This window comes from Phoca vitulina, unplaced genomic scaffold (assembly GCF_004348235.1).
Source record: "Phoca vitulina isolate PV1807 unplaced genomic scaffold, GSC_HSeal_1.0 scaffold36, whole genome shotgun sequence".
Taxonomy (NCBI): Eukaryota; Metazoa; Chordata; class Mammalia; order Carnivora; family Phocidae; genus Phoca; species Phoca vitulina.
Genome location: NW_022589739.1, coordinates 10,140,468 through 10,166,595, shown reverse-complemented (window position 1 = coordinate 10,166,595; position 26,128 = coordinate 10,140,468). Strand labels below are relative to the sequence as shown.

General features: G+C 51.0%; 4 protein-coding genes across 7 annotated transcripts; 1 reads left to right on the top strand and 3 right to left on the bottom strand.

Annotated features, from left to right (window-relative positions):
* Positions 1–700: 700 nt before the first annotated feature.
* On the bottom strand, positions 701–10,249 carry RRP8 (ribosomal RNA processing 8). Of its 4 annotated transcripts, XM_032426958.1 has the most exons (8): positions 10,042–10,249; positions 8,413–8,779; positions 7,732–8,185; positions 7,513–7,642; positions 7,018–7,124; positions 6,837–6,933; positions 5,630–5,745; positions 1,299–1,348 (listed from the first exon to the last, which is right to left on the bottom strand). In XM_032426958.1, exons 1-7 carry the CDS (start codon positions 10,138–10,140, stop codon positions 5,671–5,673), a joined length of 1,329 nt encoding a protein of 442 aa, XP_032282849.1. In that variant the 5' UTR covers positions 10,141–10,249; the 3' UTR covers positions 1,299–1,348; positions 5,630–5,670. The 4 variants fall into 4 exon arrangements, with proteins under 4 accessions (XP_032282850.1, XP_032282849.1, XP_032282848.1 ...); XM_032426959.1 differs by lacking the exon at positions 5,630–5,745 and having other exon boundaries at positions 701–1,348; XM_032426957.1 differs by lacking the exon at positions 1,299–1,348 and having other exon boundaries at positions 1,362–5,745.
* ILK (integrin linked kinase) lies at positions 10,021–17,047 on the top strand. Its single transcript, XM_032426961.1, has 13 exons — positions 10,021–10,449; positions 10,879–11,013; positions 14,134–14,299; positions 14,454–14,549; positions 14,750–14,846; positions 14,945–15,028; positions 15,130–15,215; positions 15,357–15,466; positions 15,574–15,701; positions 15,783–15,904; positions 16,003–16,102; positions 16,210–16,340; positions 16,525–17,047. The coding sequence occupies exons 2-13, from the start codon at positions 10,925–10,927 to the stop codon at positions 16,672–16,674; spliced, it is 1,359 nt and encodes a 452-aa protein (XP_032282852.1). The 5' UTR covers positions 10,021–10,449; positions 10,879–10,924; the 3' UTR covers positions 16,675–17,047.
* Positions 16,906–18,293, bottom strand: TAF10 (TATA-box binding protein associated factor 10). The gene is made up of 5 exons (XM_032426962.1): positions 18,050–18,293; positions 17,764–17,918; positions 17,464–17,528; positions 17,258–17,372; positions 16,906–17,075 (listed from the first exon to the last, which is right to left on the bottom strand). Exons 1-5 carry the CDS (start codon positions 18,279–18,281, stop codon positions 16,986–16,988), a joined length of 657 nt encoding a protein of 218 aa, XP_032282853.1. The 5' UTR covers positions 18,282–18,293; the 3' UTR covers positions 16,906–16,985.
* Positions 18,294–20,595: 2,302 nt separating this feature from the next.
* On the bottom strand, positions 20,596–26,043 carry TPP1 (tripeptidyl peptidase 1). Its single transcript, XM_032427363.1, has 13 exons — positions 25,914–26,043; positions 25,743–25,814; positions 25,325–25,464; positions 23,997–24,147; positions 23,659–23,786; positions 23,328–23,506; positions 22,951–23,149; positions 22,615–22,803; positions 22,314–22,383; positions 21,760–21,880; positions 21,518–21,676; positions 21,220–21,345; positions 20,596–21,051 (listed from the first exon to the last, which is right to left on the bottom strand). The coding sequence occupies exons 1-13, from the start codon at positions 25,955–25,957 to the stop codon at positions 20,911–20,913; spliced, it is 1,719 nt and encodes a 572-aa protein (XP_032283254.1). The 5' UTR covers positions 25,958–26,043; the 3' UTR covers positions 20,596–20,910.
* Positions 26,044–26,128: the final 85 nt, after the last annotated feature.

Sequence of the window (26,128 nt, the reverse complement as noted above, 5' to 3'; positions counted from 1 at the left end):
AGCACACTGATGGGAGTTTAGCTTTTTCTCCTCCAATGTGCCCTCCCCATCCCAATCCTAAGTAACAGAGGAGGTAAAGAATGAGTGAAAGCAACAGACCATGTTTCCCCACCCCACTGAGCTGGAGGAAGAACAGCTTTGAATTGGATAAGTTGCTCACAGGTCACTGAGGTGTGGGAAGAGATGAGGGAGACAAATATATTTAAAATGCTAGTATTTTAGATTGGCCTCAGTTATGTTGTAGGGAATAATGAAACATATTTATACCAGAGTATTAACAATGTAGAAAGACCCTTGACGTAAGGTCAAAAAGGTAAGGGCTGTGGCAATCAGCAAGACTCCCAAGAAGTAAAAGAGTAAGTAGGGTGTCCCTGCCCAATCAAGAACACATCACCTTGTGACCATCAGAATCAAGAGACCAAGAGTAACAAAGATCTAATAACATCCTTGAGTTCCTAAACCAATGTCACCAGCCACCTACCTTTGGGTTTCTAATAATATTAGAATAAAAATCTGTTTAGGACATTCTTCAGTGGGATATTTTCTTCTGGTCACAATCAAAATGCAACTGACAGGGGCGCCTGGGTGGCTCAGTCGGTTAAGCATCTGCCTTCGGCTCAGGTCATGATCCCAGGTTCCTGGGATCTCCTTGCTTCTCCCTCTCCCTCTGCCTGCCGCTCCCCCTGCTTGTGTTCTCTGTCAAATAAATGAATAAAATCTTAAAAAAAAAAAATGCAACTGATAAAATGAGTATCTCAACTTCCTCATGTGAGCATTTTTTCTCTCAATTAAGATTCAAAGTTATGGGACAGGTAGGAGTGTTGATTGGCACCTGGTAGAACAGTATGTTTGAAGCACCCTGAAGGAAACAAAAAGGGTTTTGTGATCTAGAGTAAGGTGGACAGGATGCCCAGAAAACATATATTAGCCAGGGTATATAATGCTAACTTCTGTAACCTTCCCAAAACTCAGTAACTTAATGTAATAGAGGTTTCTTTTTGTTTAAAGTCCAATGTGGATGTTCTTGGTCAAACAGCTTTCCTCCAAGCAGTGACTCAGACTCTATGTTCTGACTCCACGGTCTTCAAAACATGTGCTTCAAGATTACTGAGGAAGGCAGGAGGGGGTGTGGGAATGTGGAGAAGACTCATCCACTCTGTAGCTGCCTTGGTCTGGTAGTAAAACATCACTTCTACTTACTTTCCATTGGTGAGGACTATTCACAGAGCCCCACCTTGATGCAAGGAGCTGGGAAACGGAGTTTAACTGTGTGTCCATGAACAGGACATTTTGGTGAGCATCTAGCCAGTTTCTTCTATAGAAGAAATGCAGATACTGGCGTGAAGATCTGGAAGATGAAAATGAGCTCATCACGAAAAGTACTGTAGAAAGATGGGGCAGCATGTGTAAAGAGCCAGCAGGAGCAGCTTGGAATGCTTGAGGAAAGAAAAGAAAGCCTGTGTGGAGGGAGCCTCAGGAGGAAGCAGTGGGTTAAGATGCAGTTGGAGAGCGAGGCCTGGGCAGATCACATAGGGCCTGGGAACGGGTCTACATCTTTTGTTCTCAGAACACTGAGAACCCATTGAAGGATTTTAAAAAGAGAAATGACATATCTGATTTACATTTTAAAAATCACTTGGCTGTGTGGGAAATGAATGGCTTTGGGGGCAGGAATGGAAGCACTGAGACCAGGAAGGCAGTTGCTACAGTGGTCAAATGTCCTAGAACCAGGGGGCCAGTCTGAGAAGTCACCTGGGAAGGAGGACGACCTGTGGATAGAGAGCTCTAATTGCAGGTCTGTGTCTGTGAAAAGCTGTGAAGGGCTTTGTGCAATTATGTAAATGCTTGAGTGTTTGGAGCTGAGCTGTGTCTCTGCCAAGATCATGTTGTTTCCTTTGGAACGGTGTTCCCGCAGGACTGTGTTACAGGAACAAAAGCTGGAGCACACCAAAAACTGCAGCAGCAAGAAACCTCTCAAAGCACGCTGAACAAGCACAAGGCACAGGCTGCCATCCAAACCCAACCTTATTCCTACCACCCCTCCAAACTTTTCTCATTTGCGGGCACTGTTCCCTGCTGTGGAGAGAAGCTGCAGCAAGCCTACGACTTTTCAGCTCATTCTTAGTTAACAGTCTTACCATCTCAAGCAATTAGAATGTCTAACCCTATGTAACAATAAATAATCTGCACCTACTGTAGCTTTAGCTACTTTCCCCTCCCAGCCCTGCCCCACTTACGTCTAGTCTCCAGGAGCCTGAGCTGGAGAGGGGAAGAATAATCTGTATGCTCTCTGCTCTTCTTACCTCCAATCTACCTAACAGCTGCTGACTGCTCTGGGCCCAGCTGCACAGAAATAAGGGGGTAAGAAAGGAAAGAAGGTTCTTGTTGGACTGGGTGGTTCTGTGCCCTGTGGGCCTGACAGATATTTAAAGGGGACATCCCAGCTGCCCCCTTGACCCTGGTAGATGCAGCTGTGGTGGGTGGTCTCCTGCAACTCCCTCCTCAGTCCACATGGCACACTCTTAGCTGCTCTGTGCTGAGGTCTCCTTGCTTCCTCAAATGGTCCTACTGGAAAGGACCCAAGACCACCCCACGCTTCCTTCTCTCCTGCAAGATGCACAGGATACACACATGCCTCAACTGCCACGGCAAAGTGTGGGAATGCAGGCCAATACAAAAGCAGCGGCACTCCCCCGGCTTCACCACTGAACAGTTAGTGAGCCTCTGCTTGCCCTCTACATGCCCAGGGAGGGAGTCAGACTCCAGGCTCATCACTCCTCGGCCGTAGGAATATAAATACCTCAAGCTTCCTGAATGGTCCCAGTGGAGTCCGCAGTTAGATCTGAGGTGAGGGGGGTGGGCCCTCACAGTCCAGCTGTGTTGTCTCACAACAGCAAGCTCTCTACAGAGATCCTACACTGTCTCTCCCCATGCATCCTCTTTCTGACCTTGAACCTCAAGCATGCTATTAATACCACCAGCAATCATACTCCATTTCCCTCATTCGTTCATTCCCTCTTAACTCTCGTAAGGACGTTTACGCTCTCCTCGCCTCAAAACTCCAACCCCTTCCCTGCTACTCTCTCAACCCTGCTTCCTGCTTCACTGTGAGAAACCAAAGCAACCAGAATAGAACTTTTCAAACCCTAGCCTGATCTCCTGAATTAGAAACTGGGGGAAGGCTCGGTAATCACTGGGTGACTATAATGCACTGCCTTGCACGGTAGAGCAACCCCCTCCCACTTACCGCTTACTACTCTTGCCCTTCCTTCAATCTTTTCTCCAATTGTTCTTTAAACTAGGTTGCTGTTTGAGCAGCTGGCATGCGGTTATTTCCTAAGGAAATATACTGTTCCCTCTCCAGCCTCGGCTCTCAGCATTAAACACTGAAGTCCAAGAGTCTGGGCTTGCCCAAGAGTCTGTCCTGAAGCTGATGATAGAGCCAGGAGGCCCCAGAGCAGGCTCAGGGGAGTCCTGCTTTCAGAATCAGAGCAACTGATGGAGACACTAGTGGGGCTGGGCTGAGTTACGGGGAGTCCAAGGCCTGAATCAAACCCAGAGAGATATTTACTTGGGTGGATGGAGCCAGAATAGGCATAGGAAGAGTCCAAATTATAAGTGAGGAGGACAAAAAAAGGAGAAAGGCAGACCACAGCTGTCCTGCTGAGAATTAAAAAAAACAGGGAAAATAACCAAGACCTACGGAACATAAACATTCGCAAAAGAACAGAGATAGAGAGCTATCAAAGGTAATGTGTGTCCCACAGCGAGATGCCTGCTACTCCAACACTTTCCTTGGACTTTGTGGCCTGCCTCCCCTTATCCCTGGAGGCTCCTGTCCCGTGCAGCTGCTGTAATAATCATTTCCCCAGAAATCCCCAGTGAATCCTGAGAAGCTGGAGAGGACTGTGAGGGTATTTTATCTTGGCTGCCTAGCAGCCAGCTCCTCACCAGCCTCACATCGCTACCACAATGGAGGTCTCTCTAGTAGGCAGTCCAAACCCCCTGCACTTCTGAAATTCATGTCATCTAGCTTCCCCATCACTTTGTCTGCAGATCTCCTGGATCTGCCCCCTCCCTTGAGAGGTTAGCACCTGTTCCAAGCCATCATCCTGGAGAACGTCAGAGTCCATTCAGACAAGACCTCCCCATAATACCTGAGCCCTCAGTCCATTACCCAACGTATGGGCAACCTCTCTCGCACGCCTCTCAGGCACTAACCCCTGTGGCTTCACTCTAGACGCAGCCATCGCCTGGAGCTGCTGTGCTTCCAACACTAATAATTAAAGCACTCCAATTTCTGACCACCACCTCTCACCTGCCCAGGTCGCTTGTTTAATGATTCCCAGTGCAATAACCTACCCCTCTGTCTTCACTCTCCTACCTCTTCTACAATAGTGCATGATCCAGCAGTGATCAGTTACTTCTGAATGGTGTGAAATGCCTCCTTTCATTTCCACTGCATGGCAAGACTCCAACTCTGGATGATTCCTTAGTGCTCATTTTCCCCACAGCTACATTTAGATTCCTGAGTAGGCAGAGAAAACCACACTACTGGGCTGGCTGGTGTAACCATAAAGTCATGAATAATACCACCATAAATTCAAACAGACCCTCAAGAGTATTCAGCAACCTTCACTCACTGCAGTCTGACTTCACTGTAAATTTTAACAGACCTTGCAACAGCGTTTGACAGCTGACAACTTCCCCATCCCTTCCTTCCATATTGAAAGCATCCATTCTCCCAGTTTTACTCCTCCATTTTTGGCCCAACCTTCTCACCTTGTCACCTTGACTGGTCCATTTGCCTTTGCCCATCCATCAAATGCTCCTCAGAGTTTTATTCAGAGCCATTTTCTCTTCTCACTACCTTACTCTGGATATCTTATCTATTCCCATGACTTGAATGACCACCTCTAGACTACTGATTCCCAAATCCTAGCACAGGTCTCTCCTGGCACGTTTACATCCCTCTTCCAAATGAACATGGAACAGGTACCTACAACCCAACGTTCTAAACGGCAGCACCAGCCCAACCTGTTGCTCAAGTGAGAAACCAGACTCACTGAAGATTCCTCTCTCTCACAACCCTCATCAATCCCACCTGTTCTACCTGCTCAAGTTCTCCTATCTGCTTACTTCTTCCATCGTCTCTAGTCCTCAGTGCCCACATCTTGTACCCTGAGCCTGGGTTCCTCCCAATACCCTGTTCTCATCAGTCCCACCCAACTAGACCCTGTTATTCCACCACCTAAGTGACAAGCTCTGGGAATACAAAGATAAATATGACTTGAAAAGACCGCAGCCTAATGCACAAAGTAATCACAATGCAGTTTGGAGAATGCAGATGAAGAATTAATTCTGCTTTAGGAGGGGTGGAGTAGGGAACAACTAAGCTAGGATGAGTAAGACTTCATCAGTCAGAAGAGTATTCAGCAGACAGAACACATGCGAAGACACTGCGGTACACTGCCTAGCCTCCAAACATGCCCTCTGGCCTACAGCCTACCTCAAAATCTCCATTCCCTCACTGGAGGCATCTGACTGGCTCAGAGCCCTGGAAGCTGTGTCCCAGTGGGCACTCTCAGTTTTTGCCCTTCCAAATAGGTAAGATGCTGCATCTTTATACCTGGACATGGCAGATACCTTCCAAGAGAGGCCAAGGGTCTATCATCCCAGTTCATCTTTTTCCAACACCAGCCTTCCTTGCCCGTAGCTTTCCCAGGACATGCTGATCTGGGCCCACTGCAAGGTGGAAACAACAAACAGACATTTGTGCCAATGGACAGCCCAATCCCCCAGCCTACCATGGCATCAACCAGTTGTTATTTATGAAGAGACCCAGCAACCTTACCACGCTCCTCCAAGAACAGCTCAGAGTCTTATCAACAATCTCTAAATACCCTGAAATGAAGCCCGTTGAAAGGCCTATCTTGAGCTCTCCCAAAGTATTCCTCAGTCAACAAATCCATTTTTCACTCTTCAACCTCCAACCCTACCTAGGAAAGGACTGTAGAAAATAGTAAGGCTTACAACACATCACAGCCATAGCTACAGTTTATTGAGCACCTCTTATACACCCAGCCCTGGCTGTAGATTTTCTCAGCAGACGGAGATGAGAAGAGAGTAGAGATGCCAGGGCAGAAAGTCCACATGACTCCTGATAGATGGAAAGAGGAGCCAAACCCAGAGATGCCTTGAATTCCAAACCAGCTAGTTCCCACATCTGGAGGACCCATAATTCCCAGATACCCTTGTATTTTCACAATAAACTCCTTATTCTTTAGCTAGCCTGAGTGACTTTATGCTTCTCACAAACAAGAAGCCTTCATGAGAGCAGGGCTGAGCCAGGGGGTTTCATCACACTTTGGTCTTAAGACGGCGAAAGTGACATTATCAGTTCCTGGGTCAGAGACTGGCTGGATACAGTCTTCAGAGTTCTGAGCCTGGAGTTCAAGACTTGCATCCCCTTTCAAGGCAGGCCCAGGGGTCACCTGCGCTTGTAGAGACATGGCTGAAGCTTCAGGCCTGTGAGTTGAGCCTTGGGCCCTACCCGAGGAGGCCCAGTCTTTTCAAAGTCAAACAAGAAGAAGTGGCTGTTGGTAAGATCCTAGGGGTGGAAAAAACCTAGTGAGCTCCAAATCCTCAACCCAGCTCCTCAAAACACCTCTGGTCCATGTCCCGCCCTTGCTCAGAAAGCTCCCCAGGGCTCTCCCATGCGTCATGCCTTCAAAGAGCAAATGTCTGTGTCTGTGCCTATGGCCTCCTTCCTAAACACCATTACCCTAAGAAAGACCACACGAGACAAAAATAGGGAGACTTTTTGAGGCCCTCACCTTGGAGATGACCTTGAAGCCCAGTTTGGTCACAGCCCCCAGAAAGGTCCGAACATCTTCAAACCGGCTACTGACTTCAGCCACTTTCAAGAGACCCCTGAGAAGAGTGAGAAGTTCTGTGTATATACACAGACATACGTCTGTGCACATATACACATATCTGTGTCCCAGGAACTCCTACCCTTGCTTCAGCACTCGATTTGCCTCCTCTAGGAAGTCCCTGATGTTGGTTCCCATCAGCGAAAGGCAGAACACAGCCACATCCACAGACTCATCCTCCAGAGGTACCTGTAGAGAGTAGGAGTACTGTATAAAGCACACAACATGGGAAGCAGAAATCCAGCACTGAGGGGCACCTGGGTGGCTTAGTTGGTTAAGCGTCTGCCTTTGGCTCGGGTCATGATCCCAGGGTCCGGGGATCAAGCCCCACACTGGGCTCCCTGCTCAACGGGGAGCCTGCTTCTCCCTTTCCCTCTGCCGCTCCCCCTGCTTGTGCTCTCTCAAATAAATAAAATCCTAAAAAAACCAAAACAAAACAAAAAAGAAAGAAATCCAGCACTGACTGCTAGCACCAGACACCAGGATGGGGGTGCAGAGGGAGGGAGCATTAGAGATTAGCACATAGAGGCTGGGTCTAGAGCACAGGCCAGAGACACAGAGAGATAGAAGGGTTTACCTGGGCCATGTCACACACAGTGACCCTGGGGTCCAGAGAGGCCAAGTCAAAGCAGTGCACAGGGTTCCGGATACTTGAAGCCAGGCGGCAGTCCCCGCAGCCGAAGTCAGCTACCACCAGGGACGCAGGCCTGGGAGTGGAGGGGAGGGATCACTCACTGGTCTAGTCTGAGCCATGACTGACCCACATCGATTCTCACAGTGCCCAACCCCCATTCACCGCTGGCGAAGATCCCTGGCGATGCGGTCCACTGGCTGTAGTGGCCACTTCTTAACTTGGCTCTGGAAGCCGCGGTGATAGAGAAGAAAGGCTTCAGGATCTTCCTGGAAGAGACGCTGTGCAGCACTGCTAGGCCCTGAGTATAGCTGTTCATTGAGGTAGCGAAATCGGGCACCATCCAGCCGCTGTGCCATGCGGGCTCGCAGAGCCCCTGCCCGATCCTCATAGTTATCTGGGCTGGGGGCAGGAGGCATCTCTGTCTCCTCTTTGGGGGCTGTGGCTGGAGCCTGGTCTGGTGGCTGAGGTGGCCGAAACTTGTTCTTATGTCTACGTTTGTTCTTCTGTCGGTTCCGCCACTGCTTGCGACTCAAGGTTTGCGGGGGGTTGGCAGAAGTGGACCCAGGACTTTGCTTGGATTGGTCATTTGTCGCACTACTCTTCCAAGCTTTGGGACCTGAAGAGAGGGAGATGAGAAAGCATATTTGGGGCAAGAGCCCCTGAATTCAGGCGTTTGGCAATCATCCTGGCCATACCCCTGTCCTTGAGGAAGAGACTATGGCCTGGATGAAAACACTTCTTATTGCCTAACCCCAAACCTAATGGTGGCAGGTAACCTCTGTCATGTACAGGATCAGCTGATCCCCCTCCCTGTCCCACACACATATACACAGCCACTAGTACCTGTTTGGTTATCATTGTCCTGGTGCTGGGCGCGGTTTGAGGGGACCTGTTTCTGGCATTTCCTCTTTCTTTTCTGTTCTTCAGCAGAGTCACTGGCACTGAGAACCCCTTTGAGGCACTTTTTCCTCCTTTTTACTTCCTTTTCTTCATAGTCACTGCCAGGTGGGCCCTGTTGTTGACATTTCTTCTTCCTCTTCTTCTCTACTTCAATAGAAGCACTGGCAGATGAGGCCTTTTTTGGGTGTTTCTTCTTCCTTTCCACCACATCCTCCTCAGAGTCACTGCCAGGCAGGCTAGGGGGTTGCTGGGGAAGAGATGCTGCCTCTAGGGCCCGTAATGTGGCCAAGAGCTGACGGTGCTTGGAGCCCTGAGGGAAAACAAGGGAAGAGAGAAGGGGTGAGGTGAATAGATGGGGCCTGGAGAATAAGAAGGCAGAGATAGAGACCTGATTCAGATGCTGGCAGAAGCACCTGGATTATTCTCAGTTAACTTCACTAGCTTGTCATGAAGCCTGCCAGACCCTGAACAACTTTTAAGTCACCATCTCAACCTTTGGGAGGCTGGAGAGCAGAGAAACCACCCACCTCACTTCTTCAATTTGCAGATGAGAAAATGGAGTTCCCCAGAGGACTGTGGTAAGGCCACAAGCAACAGGACCAAGGTCAGAGAATAGGAGTTCAACCCTCAATCTCAGGCTTTTGCCTGCAGCTTTCTGTATCTTTCTGTAAAAGCTAGGGAGGTTTCTGAAAATAAGAGTGACAGAATCACAGGTGTGTACTTAAAATGAGTCTAGCCATAGTGTAGAAAATAAATGGAAAGGGACAAGCTGCCGACGGAAAGACCTGTGGCATTGATTATAGCTGTGGGTTGAGGGGATGAAGAGGAGGGAATAAAGCAGGCAGATTTCATGTTGGATGCTGACTGAAAGGCAGGAAGAGCCTGAGGAAGTACAGCAGCCTTCACATCTGCAAAGGCTTAAAGGAGAAGGTCTCTTGTCTGGGAGGCCTTCTGGATTGAAGTCCTACTGGGAGGTCCCAGGCCAGGCACTTAACCTGGTGGTTTTCAGTACCCACTCTGCACCACTCCTTTAGAATGGTAGTGCTGATAAAATCCTTCACTGTCATTCACTCTTTCTCTCTCTAATCCAAGCTCCACACTGAAACCAATGACTTTTTCAAAATGCAAATCTTAAAAAATCATTCCCCTGCTAAAACCGCTTCATTGGCTTCTATCGGTAAAATATGCAACACTTCTCCTCTACCTCTCTAACTTCAATGGCATACCCTCTCACTCTCTGTGCTCCAACCACACGGATTACTGTGTGTGTGACCCTAACAACAGGACATGCTTTCTTGCCCCAGAGCCTCTGCACGTGCTTTTCCTGTCCAAAAATGCGTCTTCACTAACTTCTACTCAACATCTCTCACTTAGTCGGGTCTTCTATTGGCCGCAGCCCCCCGCCCCCCCCACATTCTGTTGGCCGCAAGCGCCCCCCCAACACACACACACACATTCTGTTGGTGGCAAGCGCCCCCCCAACACACATACACACACACACACTGCGTGCCCACACGCTCAGATCCACCAGGGTAAGCTCGGCTTGAAACAGCTCCCTGCAGGGCGGCTCACCTTGATTTGCGAAGCTGAGGCGGGCCGAGGCCGCGAGGCTACAGGCGGGAGACCCGCGGCTACTGGGGCCTCCTCGGCCCACTCCGGCTCCTCAAACATGCCGGTGGGGTGGATGAAGTCGCGGGGTCCACACAACTCTCCACGTGCAGAGCGCGTCTCTAGTAAACCGAGGGCCCAGAGCCGCCGGAACTGAGCCGGAAACCAAAGAGTGAAGCATGGGTAGCTAGAGCGGTCGGCGCGGCGTCGGAAACCATCGAGTTTAGGCACTGCTGGCTAGAAGGGCAAGGGAGGCGAGCGGGAGGGAGGAATGGGGGCCCGCGCTGGCCAGAGAGGGCCAGGGGCGGGGCCGGGCGGCGGGCGCGGCCGGACGGGAGTTCCCCGAAGAAGGCTCCTCCGGTCCGAGTCCCGGTGAGTGCGGGAGCACCCGTGCCCTTCCCCAAGGCTCGACCCCTGCCAACCCGTCAGCTTTCACTCGGCCCGAATACCGAGTAGGGAACGAGGGCCACCCCTCGGGAAGGACCCCCGATCGCCTCTCCCAGGGTTTAGGGCGCCTGAACTCCCCCCTCCCCCCAGGTCTGTTCGCGGGTAGGGTCCCCGAGCTTGTTCGCCGACACCCCTTCAGGAGACTCTACTTCCTAATCACCCCCCACCTCGCGCGGACCCGCTTTCCCTCGCGCCCAGGGGACACGGTCAGGGATAATCCCGACTTCCCGAACTCCTTCCCAGACCTCCACTAGCTGGGGAGGCAGCAGGAGACCCTCACCCCCTTCACGAACACTTATCTCCGGTAGGGGACAAAGCTCGGGGTTCATCACCCTTCTCTGGATCCCTCCACAGTCCGCAGGCTTCCCCAATCTAGGGGACTCAGCGCCGGGACGCTGCTATGGACGACATTTTCACTCAGTGCCGGGAGGGCAACGCGGTGGCCGTTCGCTTGTGGCTGGACAACACGGAGAACGACCTCAACCAGGGGTGAGCTGAGGTGGCTGGTGGGTGAGAACGGCAAAGACATACTCCTCTCCGCGATGTGGGGTGCTCACGTTGGCTGGGGGCGGCTGACTTTCCTACCCAGTAGGACTAGTGCGAAGCACAGCCTGTGGGGGGCAGAGGGTCTCCACAGAGGAAGCTGTGTTTCGGCTGAAATCTTGACTGCTCAACAAGAGTTTCACAGGCACAGGCTGCAGAGAGCTTTCCAGCCTCAGTGAACTGCATGGGCGAAAGCTAGGAGGCAAGAGAGAGAGCGGAGTGTCTGGAAATTGTCTACAGGTCCATATGGCAGGAGGATAGACTTCTATGAGCTTCAGTGGGCTGAAGCATTGGGTACAAGTGGTAAACCACAGGAGATAAGACTGGAGAAGTCTGCTGCAAGGGTCAGCCAGATCATGCAAGGGTATTTATGCTATAATAAGGTCATTATTCTAAGAACAAGGGTTTAAAGCCCTGCTGTGATATGATGAGATTGTCCATTTAAGTGTCATCTTGGATACCTTCTGAAGAGCAGGTGGCCATGTGGAGAAGCAATTGCTTAGTCTGTCCCAGAAGTGGTGACTAGAATGGGAGCAGATGAAAAAGAAAGAAGTGATCAGATTCCTGAAATCTTCAGGATAAAGAATTGATGAGACTTGGTGTGGGAAGTGAGGAAGCAAAGATGATGACCAGGGTTCTGGCTCAGACTCTTGGGTAGATGGTGGTTGCTTTTACTGAGTTGGACAAGGCTGAAGGATGATGACTGCTGCTGTGACATGTTAAAGTGACTGTACAGTAGAGTAGAAATGTCATGTAGGTTGTTGGTTATGCAGATTCGGATTTCAGGAGAGCTGACTTGGAGAGACAGATTGGGAGGTGTTAGCATCTCGATGATACCTGAAGACACGGGTGTGACAGAGACAGAAGCCTGCAAGACTAAAAAGGTGCAGCTGGAGGTTGCAGGAAACAGGAAAATATGTTAGTAAAGCTCAGAGAAGTGAATGTTTCAATGAAGGGGGAGTGGTCAACAGTAGTATAGGCTGTTGAGAAGTCAAAGAACTTGAGCACTTTAAAGTAACTATTGAACTTAAAATTAATGATGTATTTGATGATCTTTGTGAAGGCTGCCGTAGAGGAAAATGGATGAAGAAACCAGACAACACCCGGTTCCTTCACTTAAAGTACTATGAACACCTCCTGTGCTAGAGGCCCAGAATCAGACATAATGCCAGCCCTCACGGCAGCAGCCTGGTGGCAGGTTCAATGGGAGGTGAGGAAATAGTGAATGTAGACAAGTTCTTCAGGGTTGGCTGAGACAGGCAAGAAAAGCAATAGTGATGTTGATGATTCAGGGTGGTGGGTTTTAGGGGTTTTTTGTTTTAAAATTTTATTTCTTCAGTTTTTAGGTTTGAGAGGTAAGGATCACCTATAATCTTTATCTAGGCTTCACAGGTTCTCATTAGGCTTTATGCTCTTCCTCCATAATTCCTGGTCACTTTTTCCCATTTTTCGTACTCTTATAATTTCCATAATTCTTTCATAATTCTTCAAAGGGTGCTCAGATAAAGACAGTGAGTACTCTATTTTTGTTGGTAGGGTTATAAAGGCTTAGGTGAAGTTGTCCAGGGGAACTTGCATTTTATAAAACTCTTTAGTGCCAAAAGATGAAGGGGTGGCATTAGTGAAACTGGAAGGCTTTGGGGGCCCAAGCAGGCTATATGCTGGATATGAGGTGGGGTGAACTCCCTGCAGGGCTCTTCGGGATTATAGTCTGTGGCCCTGAGGTGACAGGCAGTCTGACAGTGAGTGGAACCCTTGTGCTCATATTTTGCCCTCAGGCTCTGGCCTGCTCGTGCCACAGACTGCAGGAGGCTGATAAACCAGGGCACAAATTAAAGATCTGGGAGGCAAAACTCACTGATAAGTAGGGAATGGCTGCTTCAGAGAGGGGGAGGAGGGAGTAATCCACCTCCCAGGAAAGCTTTTGGCTATCTCTAAGTGAGCAGATGAGGGCAGCTGTGGAGGGAAGTCATTAAAGGCCACACACACCCCATTCCCCTGGGGGAGGGGGACATCTGGATGGCCTGCAGTGGCCAGACCCCTGATGTGTTTCAGGCCACGCGTAGAGCCCCCACAAGGGAAGTGACAGCAGCACTAAGGCATCCGGAGGCTGCGGTCTCAGAGCAGGGACCGCCCCCTGCCCCGCCCCTTGGATCTTCATACACACGACTGGAGGGAATTTCCTTTTATGGCCCCAGGCTGTCAGGCAGGCCCAGCTCCCACCAAGTGTTTTCTTCTTTTTTTTTTTGGTACAGTTTTTACTTTAGAAAATACATGTCCTTGGGGGTGGGGGAGTTAGACAGTTTTTTTTCTAAAGAAGCCATTCTCATTTTCCTCTGTTTTCTGGGACCAGGACTGCTTGAGTAGAGGAATCCTGTTTTACCAAATCCTGGTTTGATATCTGCCTCATTAGTAATGACTTATCAAAAGCATTTCTCTCTTTCATTATAAACCCTTCCAAAACATTATTTTAATTCCAGTCCATTTTTAGGTCTTAGGTTTCAGTACCAGAGCCAATCAGTAAGCTTGCTTCTTCTCCCATGAGTTGTGGCTTTCCTTCTCCAAGACACCTCTCCCTTGTATTAACATGCACTAAACACCTGCTGTCAATCCATTCTGTCAAGAAGCTCAGTCTAGCAGACAAGACAGCTCATTAAAATTTTTACAATCCAGTGCCACAAGTAGTATACCAGAGGGATATGAAATGCAGTGGAAACAAAAAGGACCAACAGATGTTGCAAAAGGAATGCAGAGAAAACCGATGAAAAATGCTACCATTTAATGAGATAGGGCATGCCAAGGAAGAAAGGCTGGTGGGAGATGGTGATGAAGACAGTGAATCATACGGATTTGTTGAGATTTCAGGTGGTGGTTGGATAGGTTTGAAGCTCAGGGGAAAGTCTTAATTGGATGGCTTTGGGAGTTGCTGGCATGAATGAGAATCAGAGTCCTGGACAGGTACGGTTTTCCAGGGAGATTATTCAGAATAACTATCACTTTTTCCCATATCAAAGCCTTTGCCCCCATCCCACCTCCAGATCAATGACCATTGTCCCTTCCTCAAAGGGATGATCATGGCTTCTCCCCCTTGCACTGGGCCTGCCGAGAGGGCCGTTCTGCTGTGGTTGAGATGCTTATTATGCGGGGGGCACGAATCAATGTGATGAATCGTGGGGATGACACCCCCCTGCACCTGGCAGCCAGTCATGGACACCGTGATATTGTGCAGAAGGTAGGCATGAATGCTCCCTCTCACCTACATTACATACATGTCTGGAAGTCAGTCACAAGCAATATAACACATGTGTACTCTTCTCCCTCCTTGCACGCCTCAACTCCCATCTCTCATTTGTCTTCTGCCTCTTCTACTTGGCCATGGGGACCAGCTGCTGCAGTATAAAGCTGACATCAATGCAGTGAATGAGCATGGAAATGTGCCCTTGCACTATGCCTGTTTTTGGGGCCAAGATCAGGTTGCAGAGGTGAGTACTAAGGCCCTGAGCCCTGGGATGGGTAGGAAGCAAAGTCTGAGCCTGAATGGAAAAGTCTAGAACCTTCAATCCATCCTGTAAGTACTGCTGAATGTGTGACACTCAGAGTTGGTACACCACTTGTATTGATGGTTGGTTGTGACTGCCAGGGAGGTGGCAGAGCCCCTCATCACAACCCCTTTTCATTCCAGGACCTGGTGGCTAATGGGGCCCTTGTCAGCATTTGTAACAAGTATGGAGAGATGCCTGTGGACAAAGCCAAGGCACCCCTGAGAGAGCTCCTCCGAGGTCTGTCCCTCAACTCCAGTTTGTATCCTCTTGTCTTGTCCCTGCCTATCTCCTCGCTCCATACTACAACTGGGGCCAAAGCTGTTTTTCTTCCCCAGAGCGGGCAGAGAAGATGGGCCAAAACCTTAACCGTATTCCATACAAGGACACATTCTGGAAGGGAACCACCCGCACTCGGCCCCGTGAGTCAGTTGTAAGGGGAGGGGTGGTCAAGGGAATAACCCTGGGCTGCTGGAGCTGGGTTATGGTGAAGCTTGGGTACCTGACCTGCCCACACTCTCAGGAAATGGGACTCTGAACAAACACTCCGGCATTGACTTCAAACAGCTCAACTTTCTGGCGAAGCTCAACGAGAATCACTCTGGAGAGGTGACCCTGCCTTTCTTGCCCCTCCTTCCCCAATCTCCTACAAATTACCTGCTCTGCACCTGTTTTAAGTTTTTCTTCCAGTTAGTGGACAAGAAAGCAGTGGCCTTAGTTAAAGCTTCCTAACCCTTACCTGTCTCTCAGCTATGGAAGGGCCGTTGGCAGGGTAATGACATCGTCATGAAGGTGTTAAAGGTTCGAGACTGGAGTACAAGGAAGAGCAGGGACTTCAACGAGGAGTGTCCCCGTCTCAGGTGGGGCAAAGCCTAAACAGGAAGCTGCTGGTTCCAAGGAACCCTGACTAGCACCCAAAGGGAGATCTTTTATGCTGATCTCAGCTAGGGTACTGTCCTTCTTCCAGGATTTTCTCGCATCCAAATGTGCTCCCAGTGCTAGGTGCCTGTCAGTCTCCACCTGCTCCTCATCCCACCCTCATCACACATTGGATGCCATATGGATCCCTGTACAATGTATTACACGAAGGCACCAGTGAGTAGTGGATACCAAATCTCATGGGATGGGGGCAGGGTGTGTGAGCCTCCCCAAACTATTTGACTCTTGCCTCCTTAGATTTCGTTGTGGACCAGAGCCAGGCTGTGAAATTTGCATTGGACATGGCAAGGGGCATGGCCTTCCTACATACATTAGAGCCCCTCATCCCACGACATGCACTCAATAGCCGTAGTGTAATGGTGAGGTCACACTTCACCCCTGGCCCAGGCCCCCAGAGCCCTTTCCCTGTCTAGAATAGGACTTACCTCCTTCCACATATCTATCTTCTCTTCCTCAGATTGATGAGGACATGACTGCCCGAATCAGCATGGCCGACGTCAAGTTTTCCTTCCAGTGCCCTGGGCGTATGTATGCACCTGCCTGGGTGGCCCCTGAAGGTGAGTGAGGGCATCATGTTGGGAGGTAGAGAAGGGCCAGCTCAGTAGTAATGGAAGGGGGCAGAGACAGGATAGGCAGCTGGAACAGTTAAGTCCTGTTCCTCCAGCTCTGCAGAAGAAGCCTGAAGATACAAACAGACGCTCAGCAGACATGTGGAGTTTTGCAGTGCTTCTGTGGGAACTGGTGACACGGGAGGTACCCTTTGCTGACCTCTCCAACATGGAGATTGGAATGAAGGTGAGAGCACAACTGTATGCACTTGTGTTGGGGGAATGGTGGTGGTGGTGACAATAACTATAGCAGGGCTGGGCTCTTCCCATATTTGTTCAAATATACAGTAATCCTGTCCTGAGGACTAGAGGCCTCTCCCCACAGGATACTCAAGTTCTGAGACCCATTTTGTTTTTTCCTGTATTTGCAGGTGGCACTGGAAGGCCTTCGGCCTACCATCCCACCAGGCATTTCCCCCCATGTGTGTAAGCTCATGAAGATATGCATGAATGAAGACCCTGCTAAGCGGCCCAAGTTTGACATGATTGTGCCTATCCTGGAGAAGATGCAGGACAAGTAGAGCTGGAAAGCCCTTGCCTAAACTCCAGAGGTGTCAGGACACGGTTAGGGGAGTATGTCTCCCCAAAGCAGCAGGCCTCTGGTTGCCTCCCTTGCCTCCAGTCATGGTACTACCCCAGCCATGGGGCCCATCCCCTGCCCCCATCCCTACCACTGCAGCCCCCAAAGGGGCTAGGCTCAGAGCTTTGTCACTTGCCACACGGTATCTCCCAGCATGGGAGGGACCAGCCCTGCCTGTCACAATAAAGTTTATTATGAAAACAGGCTGGTGTGGGGACAAGGGGACAGACAAGTACATTTAGGTTGGGTGGCTCAGGTGAAGTAGTGCGGCTTCTTCACATTGATGCCATACTCGCTGAGGGCAGGGGTCAAGTCCTCCATGGTTAGAGTGTACTTGCGGTCCTGAGGGAAGAGGGAAGAGCACCAGCTGAGCACAGGAATCCCAGATTTCAATCCCAGGTGAGTGACCCTGAGTAGGTCTTTAACCTCCCCTAGGGCTTAGTTTCCCCAAAGGGATTTCAGAACAAATTAAGCCTCCGATGCTGTGGGAGGTAATTAGTGATTCAATGAGCCTCCCCTCACACCTTGCTCTTGCTTCGGGAGCTGCCAGAAGCTGTGCCCTTCATTTTGCAGTGCTGTAGGGCATCGTTGGCAATATCTGAGATGAATTTCTGGGCAGCTAGGGAGATGAGCCGAATTCTAGAGAGAAAAAACTGGTGTGAGAAGATGGGACAATAAACTCCACACAAGCACTCAAGGCTCTTAACCTACCCACCCAGACTGTACTCACATGCGTGGGTCCGAGGCCTCAAAGCCAGCACGGTTCAGGTAATAACCAGTCACTGCGTCTGGGATCTGAGAGATCAATGAGATGACTGTCAGTATTTGCCCTGGGCGCTGCGGGGCTGAGAGGGTGAGGGAAATGGAGGGCAGGCCTGGCTTTTAGGAAGCTCACAGTTTGGGTGGGCAGAGGGGATAAGTCAAAGAGCTAGTAGGGGAGCAAGTACAAAAGGAAGCTGGAAATCCACGCGGTGTAGCAGAAAGTTGGCCTGACAGCGCGCCAATAGCCTTGTTCAGGCAGGAAGCCCACCGTAGGCGTGTAATCCTCCAGCTGCATCAGGAAATCCACCAGAGGCGTGCTGGACACCACCGGCTTCACGTCTCCGTTGGCCGCGCTCGGCAGTACATAAACCCCGTTAGACATGGCCCCCTCCGGGGGCGCCGCGCCTCCCGCCGACACCGGAGCTGGAGGAGAACCAGCAAAGACATGGAGGTGGGAGATGCGGGGCCCCGGCTAGGTCGGCCTCAAACCCTCTGCCCTCACCCGCCACTGGACCCAGCCCTAGGCGCTGCCCTCACCCTCACCCGTCCCTCACCCGCCCCACGCCGCTCGGCCGGCTCCCCGGCCCGCGCCGCCACGGGTCCCGTGCCCCCTGCCGCAGCTCCAGCCCCAGGTCCCCCTGCTGTTCCCGCGGGGCTGGCCTTATTCTCCGCAGCGGTGCCAGCGGGCAACGCTGCGGGGGCCGAGACCGCGGGCGCCGGGCCCGGGGCCGAGGCGGCGGAGCCCGGCGCCGCCTCGGGGTCCGCGCCGGAGCCGCTGCAGCTCATCGGGCCGGTGGGAGAGGCGGCGAACAGAGCCGCTTCCGCTTCCGCTCACGTTACGCACACACCAAGGGTGACGTCACACGCCCCGCGCTTTGCCCCTCCCATGCCATGTTTGCTCTCTCGGGTCTCCCGCCTCCTGGTTGTTTACCAGCCAGTGAGACGCTTCCGACAGGCCGCCTCCCACCCGCCCGTACTCCTAGGCCCTTTCGCCGGGATGTCAACCATCAATGTCTAGCACGCTTTTCCGCGGGTCTGGGACCCCTCTGGGAACCTGGCGCTTAAAGACCTTGTTTTGGGACACCCCTCAACCACAGGTTGCCTGCCACTCTGCATCCTTTCTAGTTCCCTTCCTCAGCCTTTTAAGGGTTGGAAAGCCCCACTCCCCTCCAGCTGCCAGAAGTGAGGACAGCAGGGGAGCGAATAGTGCTGGGGTAGATAGGAAGGGAGGTATTTCAGCTTGAGTATGCAAAATCACGTATGTTTGCAACATATGCAAAATCACGAGTGAGGGTGGGGTTTTCAACGCAACAAACATTTATTTAATTCCTATTTGCCAATCCTGAGCTAGGGCCTGGGAGTACAAAGTTCGGTAGGACAAGACTCTAGTCCTCTAGGCACCAACAGTCTTCAAAGGGAGGCAAAGAGGTAAACTGGCATTTTCAATACTATGCTGGAGTTACAATACTAGAGGTAGACACAGAGTATGCAGTGCAAAGGAGAAAGGGAACTAACATCTGCTGCCTACTTCTTTGTGTCAGGCACTCTATCAATTTTATTCCATTTAATTATTCCCTGATTATTGTTAGAGGCAGGTACTGATATCCCCACTTAACAGAGGAGGGAAAAGACTCAGGGAGATGGACTTGTCCAAGGCTCTCTCCCAGTCTACATCAGAACCAAGAATCAAACCATGTTTGGTTTGAAAAAATCTCGGATTTTTCTGCTATACCAAATCATTTTCTGCTATATCAAAATCAACTAGCTTCAGAGAGCCAAAGGTTCACCGGAGAAGACTTCTGAGCTGGGTCTTCAAAAAATCCTGGAAACCAACCACGCAAAGGGAGTCAGGGGTCATGTTAAGGGCACAGAATATCTTGAGCAAAAGTGAAAGTGGGGAAGTGGAGGAAGGGGGAGGGAGAACACCGGAGGATAAACAATTTGTTACTCAGGAAAAAAAAGCAAGGAAAGGATCAGGTTTGTGAGTCAGAGCAAAACTTCAGAACTTCATCAGTAATCTTTGAAGGGTCTTAAGTAAATGACCTGATGGGATTTGCATTTTACTCTGGAAAAATGGTTTTATGGACAGGCAGGAAGTAAGGACATCTTTTTCAAGAGCCTCCTAGAATTCAGAGGAGACAAAATATGGTTCTAAGCTAATTTAGTAGCAGTAGAGATGGAGAGAAGTAAATGAGTTCTAGATATTCTTAGGGAATGTTAGGCAGGACTTGTGGATTGATAAAAATATATTTAAGAGGTGAAATCAGTAGGACTTATTGATTGACAGTGGTGATAGGGAGTGGGAGGTGAAGGAAAAGGGAGTCTAAGATAATACTTAGGCTTCTGGCTTGCTTGGAAGAAGTATAGTCTCATCTACCAAGAAGGAACACAAGAGAATGGTCTGGAATTGGGAAGGAGGGAGATGAAGTATTGAGTGTCATACACCTTGCATATGAGGTATCAATCATCGTCCGATAGAAAGTCTGATTTAGTGAGATGGTGACAGCTGTGGATACACGTGACTGACTTGTTCCAGGGAACACTGGGTAGATTGAGAAGAGCGAAAGAGTAAAGATGAAGCAATCAAGTATACCAACATTCAATGAGGAAGAAGAGAAAGAGAAGGAAGAAGAGGGAATGAAGGAGGAAGTGGGAATGGTCAGAAAAGAAGTTAAGCCCTGAAGGCTAAAGAAGGAGAGGCAGTGGACAGCTGTGACAGAGAGCCCATAAAGCAAAGACTGGGAAGAGTGCACTGGATGAAGCAGCAGGACGGCCATTGCTGTCATTGTCAGGGGAGGAAAGAGGGAAAAAGTGAGAGCAGAGGTCTCACTGCAGTGAACTGAGGAGAGAACATGAAGTGAAACAGTGTACACAGAGAGCATAGACAACTCTTTGAAAAAGCCTGGTTGAAAAGAGGAAGAAGAAATGGGGGGGAGTGAAACAGGGGGGGTTCGGGGGCGCCTGGGTGGCTCAGTCGTTAAGCGTCTGCCTTCAGCTCAGGTCATGATCCCAGGGTCCTGGGATCGAGTCCCACATTGGGCTCCCTCCTCGGCGGGAAGCCTGCTCTCCCTCTCCCACTCCCACTACTTGTGTTCCTGCTCTCGCTATCTCTGTCTCTGTCAAATAAATAAATAAAATATTAAAAAAAAAAAAATAGGGGGGTTCGGGGTGTCCCAAACAATACTAGTTATAGCATCTATAGAGAAACATGAGGCAGGAGTAGGGAGACCTGAGCATGATGGAGCAGGGCAGGGTTGGGAGTCAAGTCAAGCTCACAGAATTTCAGGGTTAGGGAGATAAGCTGTCTGCAGCAGTCTATGGTTGAGGGTTCAGCAGGGCTTCCAACAGTGCAGAATAAGGGACCAAGCCACCAGCTATGGGGCAGGGGATAGGTTCACTCTCCGGCAGGAAAGGGTCACGGGTTGATTAGTGTCTTCAGCAGAGCTGGGAAGTTGGGTGTTCCCCAGCCTGTCACAGGATCCCAGCCAGGGCCAGAGCAGAAACCCTGACCCTGCACCTCTTCATTCAGACAGGACTCATGGCAGCCATGGGTTACCTAGGGAGAAGGTGGATATCAGATCTGGGCCTGTCTGTACCAGTACTAACAGACTAAGCCCCCTTACCTTGTATTTACATTTCAGGACCCCGTCAGAACTGCCCTCAAGTTCACCTTTGCACTCCCCATATTCATGAAAATGTCCACACCCTTCCCTTCCATACTCACATCAAAGAGTCCTGCTCCACGCTGCTGGTAGAGCCTTGGGTTGAGAAAGCCAAGAGGGGGGCGGCCACTGAGGATTCTATGTTCATTTATCAGGGATAGGACCCCACCAAATACTGGAGTAGAGGCCTGTAAGAGTGAGGATGTAAGTAGAAGTTAGGGGTTCAGAGTGATTGGATTTGGGGGAGGGATGTTTGAAAGGATCAGAGGTCTCTGAGGAGACAGGGGTTCTGGGTGTAAGGTCTTAGTAGAGGGTGAGAATAGTTCCTGAGTGGGGACTTGGAGCCAGGCTGATTCTTACCGAGGTGCCAGACACCCATGGAATGGGCACACTGTTGCTGACCACCCAGTAGCCATCGGAGAGTGCAGCCACATCTGGATAGGCACGGCCACTGGCATTGAAATAACTGGATGGTGGTAAGTGGGGACTGGAGCTCAGGAACTGGGCTACAGCTTCCTCCTGAGAGATGTTGTTGAGTGAGTATTGTCTGCTGAACTGAGGATCCCTCCCACCCATCCATCCACACAAACACATGCACATACCTGGTATGAAGGCTGTGGGAACACATTGCTGAAGCCACCACCACTGATGTAGTCAACGATCTCATTTGTGACTCGGAATGGATTCTGGAAGGATGTGCCTCCCACCGTGGTGACATAGGGGCTGAAAGCAGAAAACAGCACTCAGATTGTACGGGTTCCAAGGGGACTTCCAAAATGTGTGGAGATGGGTAAGTGTGGGCTCGCTTTGCTAGAGGGGCTGGATTCTGTGGGGAAGCAGGTACATGAGAAAGACTAAGAGATTTTGAGCCCTCAAGGCATGGCCTGAGGTGACAGTGCACACTTTTGTCTACAGAACATTCACCAAATCTTCTACTAAAATGCCTGGGAACTGAGAAGAGGAATACTGGGAACTGCATTCCACTCGGAAGCCATGGGGCCTAGACATGTAGGAAGAAGGGAATGCAGCAACCAGAGCTGGTTAAACTGAGGTCTTAGCTACAGGAGCACCTGGTGGGGTCAAGGCAAAGTTCTAGATCATGCAGCCGTAGATGAAGATTGGTGGTCACAGGTAAGTAGTGGGCTGGGGTGCTTACCTGGAGGCAGGGAAACTGGGACGGAACTGGTGTCTTCCAGAGACAGACCAACACCCAGCCCCACTGTCACCTGGGAGAAAGACCAAGTTTAGCACTCAGATTAATTGGTCAGAGCTTGATATGTGGGTTCAGATGTCAGAGAAGAAATTCAAGAGTTAGTCATTACTGCAAGAGGTCTGAGTTTAGAGGTCAGATCAGTGGTCCCTACTGAGTTCAGATTGTAAGTCAGCAATCACAAGGGTCCCCGTGGGGTCAAAACTCCTGAGTTGAGGTAGGGTCTAAGTTTAGAGTAGGAGGTCACCTGAGGCAAAGAGCAGGGTAAGACCCCGAGCGGCCGCCTTCATGAGCTCCGTGTTGACCCGCTGGGTGTAGGCGCTGCTGAGGGAGTCCTCGTCATCCCCATAGCTCACGGTGTGCACGTGCGGCAGGGCTGACTCATTACTCAGCAGCAGGAGCCACTGCAGGAAGGGCTCCTGTGACTCATGTCGGCCTGGATTTGGGGGGAGGGGAGGAGCACAAGGGTGGTCCTTTGGGAGGTTGTCACGGTCTCCCTCTAGCTCATGGGATTCCCTTGAAGGAGCAGTGAGCACCACTCATGACCACCCCTCTCCCCACCCACCAGTCCCCTTGGCAGTACCAGGGCTACTGTAGACCCAGGTGGAGATGTTGGCGCCGGCACTCATCAGGTACTCCACGTCTAGACTGGCCTCGATCCCAGCCCGGCCCCGGCCCTGCTGTCCAACCACACGGGCTACTGATGCCTGGTGTGCAAATTTCCCACCGAAGAGCCGCATGAACTCAGCCAGGTCCGAGTCATGGAAATACTGCTCCAGGAACTACAGAAGGAATTAGATCAGGTATCATGGGTCAGAGGATGCAGCCCCAAGGTCAGGGCAGGGGACACTATTCCAGATAGGGGGTGAGGACCCAGGGGAGGAGTCAGAAAGCAAGCCCCAGCCTGGGGAGGCATCTTGGGTAGGGTGTCAGGACCCTGGAGCTCTCTGCCCGGCTCACCTGGGCACAGGCTTGGCTGTTGTTGGTTGTGCCAGAGCCCACGTCTTGTGCTGTCAAGTTGTATCGCTGACGGATCACGGATGGGGTCACCCCCAGGTGCAGGCCAACAGTCCCTGACACCTGTGGCTCTGGGCGTTGCCTCAGGGATGATGTGGGGGGAAAGCGGTGCAGCCCGCCCACTGTGGGGAGGGGTCAGGCTTGAGGAGGAGATCTTTTAGACTCCAACCCCCACTTTACCACTGATCCCACCCCAAACCCCGCCATGGCACCTAAACTTTTCCAGCCCCTGGTTCTGCCTGCTTCAAACCCCACCGACCCCAATGGGTGTTACCAAAGTCCACATGAGGGGCCAAGGCCTTCGGCAGGTGGTATGGACGTGGGGACCTTATAACATGGATCTCTGCAGGTCCCCCCACATAGCGATGAAACTCAGCCCCAGGGAGCAGCAGTTCTGCCTGTCTGGAGGTCAGAGATCAGAGAACAGAGGTCAGAAAGCAGCACAGACCAGAGCAGAGGAGGCTACTTGAGCATTACTGCTCATCCTTGTCTCCCTGTGTGTTAGCTCTCACCCACAAGCTCCCACCAGCTTCTCGGCTCTCTCCCATTGGGGTGACTCATCTCCCTGATGGGATGATTGGTACCCTCCACGGGGCAATCCTTCCCTCTCACCGGACACTCAGCCAGCAAGTCAGAAAGTCCTGTGTGGTCACTGAGTGGCAGTTCCGGGCTCCAGCTGCCAAGAGCCATTTTTGGACTGTGCGGAAGGTCAGTGGTGATGGCCGGACCAGTTCAGCCACATCCTCTAGGGTCAGGTATTTTCCTGCAGGGATTCAGTAGAGGATCTTGTCTTCATTCATTGCTTTTCCAAGTTGCCCATTTTGGACCTCAGCCAGGACATTGGGACTTCCCAGGGAACCTGGTACAGGGTCTTGAGGGATAGGTGGGAACTTTCTAGCAAAAAGGCAGGCTGTGCAGTTGCAAGCTATATTTGGGGGCCAGGAGAAGAAAAGGCTAGGGAGACTTGGAATGCCATGGCCAGAAATATGGATTTACCCTAAAGGCCAGAAGGTTGCAAATGCTGCATCAGAACATGTATTGCCATAATCATAAACAACAAATGAGGTTAAAAATTAAAATTTCCCATATTAAGTTTATTTCCAGTAAAAGTTCTCAAAACTTTCAGAACCAATTATAAAGTGACATCTAATTCAGTTCCAGTCTTCGTACTTGTTGATTTTAAGCTTAACATGATGGTGAGTCACTATTTTCCTACAGAGTGCCATGTACACAGCTCCGGGGTGAATCTGAGCCTGCCCCCTCACACACATACCACTGCCACCCAACCATGAAGGGCTTCATGCAGGGGAGGGACACTATCCAGCATGACCACTGGAACAGAACACTGTTTGGGAGCAGAGTAGGGGGCAGGGTGGGGAGTGGGGTGAACCACTCCGGACTGGGCAGCAGTCTGGGTGCAAGAATAAACAAATGGGTGGGCAGTAACAAGCAATGGTAGAAAGCAGAGGACTCCAAAGGCTCTTTCAGAACCAGAACTGGAGATGATAGCTCTAGAGTCTGACTGGAGGAGGAAACGGGCATGGGTTTGAGGGTGGGTAAGGAATTTGAGTTGATGAGCACCTATCTGTACTGGATACTACGTCCCATGTGTCTGGTAAGTAGTAGCAGAATTTGAATCCAGATTTGATCACACAGCCTGTGCTCTTAACTTTCAGGTTTCTAGCCTGATAAACATAGGTGGGAAGTTTTGGGGGAAGGAATTTGAGTGAGTTTTGGACAGTTTATTTCCTGTTCACTTTTTTTTTTATTCAGAAACTCTTCAATGAGGGCCACTGCCATTCAACTGTCCTATATCACCACCTCCCTAGGCACCAAGGGCATGGCCCTGACGTTATGTGCACCATCCCACACTCAGCCCAGCCCTGGAGTCCCTTCACTGCATCCCACTTCCCAGCCCCAGTCCCTATTCCAATAGGCACCATAACGAGCAGAGCCAGGATCCGACACAGCCTGCACCAGCTCGGACAATCTTTCCACGTTCTGCTGTCTCAGGGCAAAGGTGAGACTCAGCTCTTCCTCGTAGTCTACACGGCCCAGGGACACCCAGCCTGGGGGCAACCTGCAGGGTCAGAGGTCAGGAACATGGCCTTCGTTAGTGTGGGGATGGGAAATATTAGTCATGGAAGGTTCAGGATTAGGGGCTGAGACCTGGGGTAGGATCCCAGGGGCAGATACGGCTCACAGGAGGTGAATGATTGGGGACTGAGCCTGGGAACCTGGGGATAAGACTATGGAGTGGGTACCAGGAGCTGGCAAGGGGGTGAGGGAGGCTGGGCCAAGACAGTGGGCATAGGACAGGGCATAGGGAAGGGGGCGGTCTGTGCTAAGTCAACTCACGTCCGCTGCTGGTCCGGCTCCGGGCTATAAGTGCATTGGCCAGCGACGAAGAGGGCAAGGAGCCCGACGAGGCTGCAAAGGCGGCAGGCGGTTTTCAGCAGGGGCCGGGCTGCCACTGTATTCCCACCCTCCAACCTGACCCCCTCCTCCCGGGGCCCCCGAATTTCTCACCAGGTTCGGAGTCTCATTCTGCCTTTCTGGAGATCTGCTGTCATGTGACAGATCACATGAGCCTTATAGTCTACCGCGAGCACCACCACCACGCGGCTGCGGGGAAACTCGTGCCCGTGCTGGCTCCTCCTTTAAATGGGTGGTCCTAAATGCTGGAGATGGGTGGGGCTGCCGCCCGATCCTTCCTCTGCGGCCCCGCCAGCACTGGGTTCGTC